The sequence below is a fragment of the Boleophthalmus pectinirostris genome, unplaced genomic scaffold (assembly GCF_026225935.1).
Source record: "Boleophthalmus pectinirostris isolate CB_2022bp ecotype Guang Dong unplaced genomic scaffold, ASM2622593v1 HiC_scaffold_3, whole genome shotgun sequence".
Classification (NCBI taxonomy): domain Eukaryota; kingdom Metazoa; phylum Chordata; class Actinopteri; order Gobiiformes; family Gobiidae; genus Boleophthalmus; species Boleophthalmus pectinirostris.
The window spans coordinates 7261005-7271770 of NW_026571299.1; the positions used below are offsets into that span (position 1 = coordinate 7261005).

The window sequence follows — 10766 nt, forward strand, 5'->3', positions numbered from 1 at the left end:
GCTGGAGGATGAGGGGAGGGTCAGAGGATGAAGAGGAGAGGATGTCAAAGTCTTACATTCAAGTTTTAACCCTAGTTTAAGTCCTTGTTTAGTCCTGTACTATGGCTCAGACCTGGTTTAGTTCTGGGTTAGTCCTGGTTGGGTCCGTTCTCTGACCGTGTGTGCGATGTGTCTCGTGCAGGTAAGATGTTTAAGTCCGAGGACCTGCCCATGATCGTGGAGTTCATGTTGATGTTCTACAAAGACAAACCCATCGACTGGCTCCTGGATCACATCATGTGGGTCAAAGTGTGCAACCCCGAGAAGGACGCAGTGAGTCAAAATGTTTATGTCTGTAGTATCTAAAGAAACTGGATGTAGCCTGTGCTCTTTACAGCAGCACCAGTAGTAGTAGTAGTAGTTGTAGTAGTAGTTGTAGTAGTAGTTGTAGTAGTAGTAGTAGTAGTTGTAGTAGTTGTATTGTTGTGATGTGTTCCACAGAAACACTGCGACCGGCAAAAGGCCAATCTGAGGATCCGCTTCAAACCCTCTCTGTTCCAACACGTGGGAGTGCACTCGTCTCTCGCCGGAAAGATCCAGAAACTCAAGGTACACAGACCTGGTTTAGACCTGGTTTAGACCTGGTTTAGACCTGGTCTAGATCTGGTTTAGATCTAGTTTAGTCCTGGTTCAGACCTGGTTTAGTCCTAGTTTAGACTTGGATTAGACCTGGTTCAGACCTGGTTCAGGTCCGGTTTAGACCTAGTTTAAAGTTGGATTAGACCCGGTTTAGACCTGGTTTAGACACAGTTTTAGACCCTGTTTAGACCTGGTTTAGACCCTGTTTAGACCTAGACCTGTTTAGACCTGGTTTAGACCTGGTTTAGACCTGGTTTAGGTTTAGACCTGGTTTAGCCTTGGTTTAGGCCTAGTTTCGACCTAGTTTAGACTTGGATTAGACCCAGTTTAGACTTGAATTAGACTTGGTTTAGACCTGATTTAGACCTGGTTTAGATCTAGTTTAGACCTAGTTTAGACCTGGTTTAGGCCTGGTTTAGACCTAGTTTAGACCTGGTTTAGACCTGGTTTAGACCTGGTTTAGACCTGGTTTAGACCTGGTTTAGGGTTTAGACAGACCTGGTTTAGACCTGGTTCCTGGTTTAGACCTGGTTTAGACCAGACCTGACAAGGACCTGGTTTAGGGAAGCAGCACCTCCACAAAGGCCACATAAACCCAGCAGCAGAACTGAGCTCCAGCCTGAAGACCTACCAGCACTTCACCCTGGAGAAGGCCTACCAGGGGGACGACTTCTTCTGGGCCTTCACCCCTGTGGCCGGGGACTTCATCCGGATCCGCTTCTTCACCCCCGTGCGGGTCGAGAGGTACGAGTGTGACGAGGAGGACAGTTAAAGGTCCTCATCAAAAACAGACCTGGAGTTGTGTTTTGTTATAGTTTGTTATATTTAACGTGCAAATCCTGCATATTTAGTCTGAGTTCTTCACTCTGTTCCACCTTGTGATGTCATGTGGTAACACAGGAGGTGCTCCACTGTGTTTTTAAACTCCATACACCTTCACTAGAATCATGTGGATAATTTCAGCCCTTGAATTGACAATCTCTACTGAAATAAAGGTCAAAAGGAGCTGTTAAAATCTGAAAACTACCACTTCATGACATCACAAGGTGGAGCAGAATATTTTGAGCTTTGGAGATGTAGACAGAGTAATAATATTAGACGTATGCATTAGAGCCAAGTGACAGTGGTACAGGAGGAACAGGAGCAGCAGATACTCACACACAAGACTAGAACCTCTCGACGCTTCACTGTCAACATTTAAATATATAAGTCGCACCGCAGTGTCGCAGGAAACACTCAAACCATGAGAAAAAGTACAACTTATAATCCAAACAATACGTTACTCAAAAGGCGATTTTATTGCTAAAAATACTTTTAAAAAAAACATGAATTTGTACAGTGAGGGAGCTTGCGATCTCAGATTGTACGTGTAACTTGGCCTGGTGATGTCTCCTTCTTTGTTGCCGTGTTGTGGAAGACGCAGGGGGCAGATCTCCTCCAGAAAAGTTACATCACGCTTACTGAATGTAGAAATTAAACACACACTCTCTCTATTTGATAAACATAATTTTCTAAAGACTCAAAGGTGCTGTACTAAGAATACAAATAAAAAGATTACATACAAAAAAACAAGGTAATCAGACAAACTATCGACATGATAATAAAACTGATTCAACATTAAAAGTGATTTTAAATAGATGAGGTTTTAAACAGAGGTGATAGATGTTTTGAGAAGTATCAGACGAGCTGCTTTTGTTTTGACTTGTGGAGTGTGCGCAGCGGTTGTACAGTGTCCAATAATCCTCTCAGACAGATCCTCAGATCCTCTCCGCTCATTCTGTTACTAACCGAATATTTGTGCGAATGCTGTTTCCAGGTTCTTCTTCCGCAGTGGGAACATCGAGCACCCTGGAGACAAACTGTTCAACACCACAGTGGAGGTTCTGCCCTTCGATGTGAGTAACACCTCCTCCTCCTCCTCTTCTCACAGCTTCATTTGGTCTGATGATACGAGCGGCCCGGGAGCCTGCGATTTCTCCGTCTCAGATTAAATCACAGCTTTGTTTAGGCCAGTAATATTTAAAACAATCTGGGCAGCAGTGGCTCCTTTGGTGCAGCGCTCGACTTCTGATCTGAGGGTTCAAATCCTCGTGACGTAAATAAGTGATACGATCTACAGATTATTTTGATACGATAATAAATGATCAATTTTGTGCCTTCTTTATCATTATTATTAGTTTGTACAATCATAAACAAAACCAAAAAAACTAAATTTTTTTCATTCTCATTTGTGGTTTAGTTTATACGACCATAAACGAAAAAAATCTTTAAAAAAAAATGAAGATAAGAACTAAAAAAAGTGATTGTATTACCATTAGAGAAGTTAGTATATGAAACAATATGAGGCTGCGTTCAGACTGCTCAATTCAGATTTTTTTGTGAAATCCGATTTTTTTTGGAGAGGTCGTTCACATTTCCAATTAAATGCGACTTGTACGTGATCTCCAGTGTGAACTTTAAACACCCCACATGTGCATTGGAGGATGAGCGGGCTCAGTGTTTACAGAAGTCGCCTAAATGCTGGGCTTGTTTTCCAAAATACGGTCCAGTTCTTGGTAAAATGGGCAGGTTACACGTCCACGGCCGCTTCGTTTGTTTGAGTCTTTAGCCTCCTTGTATTTGTCTCGCAGGATCTTTATTTTTCGTTGACATTGGAGCCAGGACTGTCTGTAGCCGCGCTCCGACATTTCTTTAGCAATCATTTCAAAAAGTTCTGATAAGACTCCTCCAATTTGGCCTGAATGCAGCGATCCCCCCCAAATATTAATAAACTCGCTAACCTCGCTTTCCCTCCATTGACGAGACTCCGAGCCTGACATGTAGGTGGGATGAATGCGACCTGACCGTTCAGACCGTTCGATGTCGTACCATTAAGGGTGAAGTATAGTTCTGCGTCGACTCAACGCTCACTGCCGCTGTCGCCTCGTCGCCGTCGTTTTTGATTTATGGATCTGCGTCGAGGTCTGTGTAATTCACTGCCAAAACGCTAGGGGGCGACGATATCTGTCCATTCATATATACGGTCTGTGTGTATGACCCGCAGACGTATAATCTCTGAAAAGTTTAACATGAACCATCTCTAACACGATAAAAGCACAGAACAGACTCACCAGCAGCAGAACACCGCTCTGTCACAGAAAGAACACTCATATTCCACTGAGTCGTGTCCTTTTTAAGTCCGACAGAAGCTGACTACGTACCAGGAGCGAGCTGTTTTTTGAGCGCTTAGTTTATGCAAGTTAGCCATGCGGTTTTGTTTCGTTTCTGTAAAACGGAAACACATATGCGCAAAGCTGCACTAAACACATTATTTCTCAATATATACTGAAAGAAAGAAAAGCCGACAGGAAATGTAAACAGAGCGGTGGTAGGGAGGACCAATGCTGTCTGCGGCGTTTTGACGCGTAGTTAGAAAATTTCGGAGGTGCACGTCAGTCAACGCAGAGGCTCTGTGACGCAGACGATTTGACGCTGGACCGTAAATTGGCCTTTAGAAGTAAAGCCGGAGACAGTTTCCCCATTACTGATGCTGATAAATTGCAGCTGACGTCGTCAACATTTCCCGGGGGTGTGACGCTAACTGTAGGCACCGCTCTGTCCGAGGCTTTGTTTGTTAGACTTTAATCTGAGCTTTATTTGAACAGAGCCAGTTTAGCTGCAACTGCAACAGATCACCTCACCTGTTGTTGGGGAAACTGTCTCTTGCTCTGCTTCTGATTGTACAACATCGACACGTTATAACAGGGGTGTCAAACTCATTTTGGTCCGAGGGCCGTATCCAACCTACTTTGTTCCCAAGTCGCCGGATCAAAAAACTCATGGCATATAAACCCCAAAAATAACAATACGTTCAAATATTTGTGTAGAGAAACGCAAATCTATTATAGAAATCTTTTTTTAATTGATGAACTCTTTCTTTTACAAAATATTATAATATTATGAACAACCTGAAACTTAAAAAAAAAAAAAGCAATTTCAACACAATGTTTTAACATTAACTTGTGCAAACAGGAATAAGTCAATTTTTCTTGGAAAATCCTGCACTCGGCTCCACTTTTCTCATGTTGGACATTTTTCTGATGAGGGTGTCACGGTCAACAGTCAAAACGATCGTCCTTTAAGAGCGACAAGTCTTCATTTGTGCTGCTCTGGTGGGAGGGGCCACGTACAGAGACGCTGGAGACGCTGCTGTGATAAACACCACAGAAAATTAACAAGATTTTAATAGAAAATATAATTAGTAGAAAATCAGCCGAGGGCCAGATTAAAGGTCTTGGCCCTCGGGCCGTATGTTTGACACCTGTGCGTTATAGGATCTGGAAACCACCAATGGACGAGGTGGAGGGTCCATGTACCCTTCGCTCTTCTGAATTTCAATTAAGAATGAAACACAATAAAATGGGAAAACAGTTTATTTCATAATTTCATTTTAGTGTCAAAAAAACCACAGATTTTGATCTCTAGTTCCAATATTTAATGTAGAGTTTATTTCAGACAACACAAATCAAAAAACAGTCTCTGTGCTTATTTTAATTTTGATATTTTAATCTTTCTGCTGGTAGAAGTTGTAGTTTTGCAGACAAACATGTCGTCTTCTTTTATAGCAGCGCGTGACGAGAAACAAGAAGCAGCGATGAACTCTCCTTTGTTTAGTTTTTATTATAGATCCATGGACGACACTGCAGCAGAACTTCCGGGGCAAATAAACCAGAGAGAATAAAATATCAAAATTAAAATTGTGGCACTGAAACTGTTTTTTGATTGGTGTGATTTGAAATAAACTTTAAATTAAATATTGAAATAGAGGTCAAAATCTGTTTTTTGTTTGACACTAAAATGGAAAAATTAAATAACAAACTGTTTTCACATTTTATTGTTTTTCATTCTTAATTGAAATTGAAAAAAACAAACCGTGGGGGGGTGTTTTTGTGTTTTATTCTCTGACAAAGACAATAAAACTGATTCTGTTTGTGATTTCAGAACCTGCAGGCTGAAAAGGAGGCTCTGACTGACAGCAAAGACAAGACACCAAAGTACCACCGCACAGAGGACGGCTTCTACAGGATAGGTCTGGACTACTACAAATACTAAAAATACTACTACTACTACTACTACTACTACTACTACTACTACTACTACTACTACTACTACTACTACTACTACTACTACTACTACTACTACTACTACTGTTACTACTACTATTTTCTGATCTATGTTTCCTCGTCACAAACAGATCTGCAGTTGTGTTTTGTTTCATTCACACATGTTTAACACACAAACCCTGAAAATTTAGACTGAGTTCTTCTCTCAAAATGAAAACACTCTGTTCCACTTTGTGATGTCATGTGGTGATACAAGAAGTGCTCCACTGTGTTTTTAAACTCCATACACCTTCATTGGAATAATTTGGATAGTTTCAGCCCTGGAATCATCCTTTTCTACTGAACAAAAGGTAAAAGTTACTTGAAAACTGCCACTTCATGACATCACAAGGTGGAATAGACAAATGATAAAGTTTCAAAGTATCAATAGGCAAGGCAAGTTTATTTGTATAGCACAATTCATACACAAAGTAATTCAAAGTTTCTAGTAGTAGTTGTGATCTTTTGTTATAATACTGTGGTTGTAATAACAGTTCATGTGTGTGTGTGTGTGTGTGTGTGTGTATGTCTGTGTGTGTCTTTGTTTGTGTGTCTGTGTGTTTGTGTGTGTTTGTATTTGCAGCCTGGTTCCACAGCGGCGTGTGTGAGGGGGAGGTGGACCCTTCCTTCGGCCCCCTGGAGGCCATCAGGCTGACTGTCATCACAGACTCTCCCGTCTGGGTCATACTCAGCGAGGTAGGGCATCTGGAGTACAACAATTAAGCCAGAACCATAGACTGTATTTAAATGGACATAGCTGAGCTGCTGCGCTCCAGTCGACTTTGTGTCTCAGTCAAAAGTCTCAGTTTAACAGGAGGACGGCTCAGGGAGGGTCAGTGGATCCTGTGTCAGTTTGAAGAGAGGAAAAGTTCACTCCTCTGTGTCCTGCAGCATCACAGCAGTGACCAGGGAGAGACCTCACTCTTAGACTCTGTCCACACGACAATGCTCCTGGATTTTTAAATTTGTTTTTGCGGGTTGAAAAAAATTTGCGTCCACACGTGTTGGATCAATAAATATTCACGTCCAGACGACAACTGAGCACTCAGTGAAAACGATGTAATACATCTGCCACACCTGTATGTGGCGCTGTTAACAATGATAATAATATTTTATAATGCAGATCTCATCACTGTTTTTTAAACTTTAAGATAATTTAGCTGATTTTAGATGTATTCCACAAATATAGTTGTTTTGTTTTGCAATAGTTAAACATAAGTTTTCGGTTTTAACTAATTATTAGAATAACTTCTCAAAATCTCAAAACTGGTCTCAAAATCCAACAGTTTAATTACTTCTGCATAATTTTTGTTATTGATCCATGTGCATAATCTGTGGTGCGTGTTGTGAGCATTAGCGTTTGCAGCGTGTCTCGGTTGCTGGGCAACAGGAGCCGCTCCATGGGCTACACCTGTCACATTTCAGCAACGGTCTTGCGGTCCTCAGAGGCCAGTTTGAGGGCTGCAGCTTTTTTGCATTGGAGGACCCTGGCGATGACGGGGTCGCGACATCATAGTTTTCCAAAAGCTGCAGTTTGCTCGTCCACACGACGACGTGACGCCGGCGTTCTCACATTTCTCCACTCTGGAACCTGAACTGGAATGCTGTTTTCGCCCACCTGAAACCCCGACTCCATGTGAACAAAAAGCCCAAAACGAATACAAACTTCACCTTTTCGACCAAAAAAACGTCAGGTGGACAGGCCCTTACTCTGCTCTGGTGTTTCAGTCGGTGATGAAATGCATCCTTCCCTCAAAGTGTTTCCTCTGGAAGGTTTTCTGCCACATTTGCTGCCACATACGGTGTAAAAAAACCCTGTAGCATCAAGCACAGTCTCCGTGGACATGAGGAAAAAACAGCTCAGTCCTTTACTCGTGTCCTTTGAACTGCACATGGTGGTTAAAATCCCATGATGTGATGTTAAAAGCTCAAAAACTAAAACCTTTCCAAAACTGCCCAGTGCGTGAGCCAAGTAAAGCAGCCAAGCGCCATTACTGGACAATAAAACACTTTGTAACTTTGACTTCAAGAGCTGTTTATATAATGTATCTGTACTGGGGTAAAACACATTTTGGGACCTTTAAATAGAACTAACCGTGACTTAAGCTCTGCAGCAAATTTACATGTTTTATTCTTGTTGTTTTATTCCAGATTTTCATTAAAAAAGCCGAATGAAGGAGCCCCGCCCCCTTTTCCCCCTGTTATGACGGATACCTCAGAGACTCTCACAGAGCTCCGCCCACTGGTCACTCCGGACTTCTGCAGCCTAGGACGCGGTCTAGGAAGTAACCGGGGAAGCAACCAAGGACGCAACAGAGCAACGAAGGACGCAAACCGAGGATGCAACCAAGGGAGTAACCTAGGACACGACCAAGGAAGGAAGGAAAGGTGGAAGTGAGCTTTTAATCAGGGAGAAACTTGCTTTGAACCTGTTTGAATTTGGAGTTAAAACTGGTACATTTTAGTAGAATTGTTTATTTAATTTAAAGCAGAACTCAGTGACCAGTTTACAATCTGTGCAATGTTTACTACTAGTAAGTTGTGAATAAATTGGCCTGCACCTCCCCCTGCTGGCTGCCTCCGGTACAGCAACATAAAATCACACCGGTGAAACAAAAGTCTAAAATATACAAACACAGAAAGAAATGCACTTAGGAAGATTATAATATATATTTTTTTAGATAGGGGGCGCTGTACAGATGAGGAACGGGACAGGCTACTGAGTTCTGCTTTCATTTTAAAGCCACAGTACGTAACTTTTAGACTGGACTAAAAAGCATATTGTTTGTTTTTTTGTTTGTTTTTTTGCACTGAAAAACATAGAAAACACGTGTTCTTAACTGAGAACACAAACCTGACACTTATTTAGTCTGGAAACTACCTATTTCTGCTTGTTTCCATGGAAATAGTAGAATATTCCACAGTAATTTATAAAACATGTCTCTTTCCGTATGATTTGAACCGTCTGCTTCCATGGAACCATTCAGGTGACCTCCAGAAAGTTACGTACTGTACCTTTAACTCCAGCTATGAAGACAAGTTCCAACCCCTGACTCCGACTGAACAAAAACAGTGTGCGTCGAAGTGTCTTGCCTTAAAAATAAGTCCCTTCAACTGAGCAACTTAAAGCTTTCATGTTCTGCTTAAGTTTTTGTTTTATCTGCAGTTCGAAATGAGTTACCCGCCGTTGCAAATTCAATTCCTTATATCTGAAACGAATCTTTTCAGCTGTCGTTTCCGTTCCGTACGCACTGTTATTATCATTTTAAAGTGGAGCTAAACACCTAAACTCCGCCCACAACCACATTGCAAATAGAGCCGCTAAACTGGGCAGTGCCTGGAGGACAAAAGGGGAACGTGAGGGTGGAGGAGGGGCGTTTGTAAACACAGAAAAACCTGCCTGTAATCATGGCAGTCCTGTGTGATGTCATGTAGTACTGTGTTTTTCGGACTTTATAAGTATAAGTCGCACCAGCCAAAAATTGTGTAACGAAGAAGAAAAAAAACATATAAGTTGCACTTTTGGGGGGAATTTCTTTTATAAAATCTTAAAACAGGAGCCGACATTTCATCTTAAAAGTCAAGTTCTAGTAAAAACAATAGAAGAGAACAACAGACTGTTAACGTCACATATGAACAGTTCTTCAGATAAACTATAACATAAACAACAGAACAGAACAAGTTTAACAAACTCTCCATCTCACTCCAAATCACTAAATCCATTCAGTTCTTCATCCTCGGTTTCAAATTTTGCGCCGCTTCCTCTTCTGTGTCGCTGTCGTCAGACTCAGCATCAGTTCCAGTTAGAATTATTCCGGCCTTTCTGAATCCCGACAGGATGGTTTCGGTGTCACTGAAGTCCAGACTTTGTCCGTCCATCCAGTGACTTCAGGAAAGTTTCATGGTGCATCCTCCCAGTGTTTCTTACTCACTTTCTGCTGCTCAATTACTGTTTTCAGCTGCAGATTTCACGACTTGCAGTTTGTAATCTGCAAAATCTGATTTTCTTTTTGAGGCCATTTGTGTTCAGTTTTCTCAGTCGTCTTTATAAGTTTGTTTAAATCTTAAATTTTCAGTGGTGCAGAAGTAACGGTGCGATCGACTGACATGATACAGACAGGACAGAGGCTCTTTCTGCAGGAGACATGCGCAGTAGAGCCAAGTGACAGTGGTACAGGAGGAACAGGAGCAGCAGATACTCACACACAAGACTAGAACCTCTCGCCGCTTCAGTCTGAACATTTTAATATATAAGTCGCAGGAAACACACAAACCATGAATAAAGCGCAACTTATAGTCCAAAAAATACAGTACTTGAAATTGCACTGGCACTCACTCAGTTTTCAGTTTTTCAGCACTTTATCCTCTTTTAAAATGCTCTAAAAATGACTGGGAATACAAGATAATACTATTCAAACACCATATGCAAAGTTCGGTAGCAAAATAGTTTTTATTTTGTGTTTAGTTCCACTTTAAGTTTAAAACAATAAAAATATTTCAAAAAGACTGAAAATGGAAGCTTTAAATAAACTACAAATCCCAGAATCCTTTTGTGCATATTCCAAAACCAACAACAACCACTTCAGTTTGTGACTACACCTCATCCAAATCCGACACTTCTCTTCTCCAAAGCTTGACAAAGCTTGACTACAGCTCCCAGAATCCTTCACTTCTGCCTTCCTTGGCGACATCTCCCAGAATCCCGCAGTGCGCCGTCTCTCTCCTCTGCACACACACAAACTACTGAAGTGAACTTTGCCCTCTCTTCTCCTGAGGCCTTTCTCTGCTGTGCTGTTTCACTTTTCTAATAAAATATTTTAAAATAATAATAATAAAAAAAAAAAAAACTGTGTGAATGAGAGAACATCTCCTGTAGCGCCCCCTGGAGTCTGTCTGAGCGAGTGCGTTTGTACAGTTTTTATTTGAAAAGCACTGGATCGATGCTGTTTCTGTTTTAGGATTTGGATTTGGTCCAACTGTTGTAATAAAGAATATTATTTAAATCAA

The 10766-nt window shown here is 41.4% G+C and overlaps 1 protein-coding gene across 1 annotated transcript in view; it reads left to right on the top strand.

Annotated features, from left to right (window-relative positions):
• Positions 1 to 10766, top strand: part of mgat4b (alpha-1,3-mannosyl-glycoprotein 4-beta-N-acetylglucosaminyltransferase B) — a 67188-nt gene extending 56422 nt beyond the window's left edge. The window contains exons 9-15 of the mRNA XM_055160694.1: positions 182 to 312; positions 481 to 601; positions 1182 to 1362; positions 2435 to 2513; positions 5599 to 5686; positions 6343 to 6455; positions 7911 to 10766. Of these exons, the coding sequence (XP_055016669.1) occupies positions 182 to 312; positions 481 to 601; positions 1182 to 1362; positions 2435 to 2513; positions 5599 to 5686; positions 6343 to 6455; positions 7911 to 7934 (737 nt within the window). The 3' untranslated portion in view covers positions 7935 to 10766. The remainder of the gene's footprint in view (positions 1 to 181; positions 313 to 480; positions 602 to 1181; positions 1363 to 2434; positions 2514 to 5598; positions 5687 to 6342; positions 6456 to 7910) is intronic.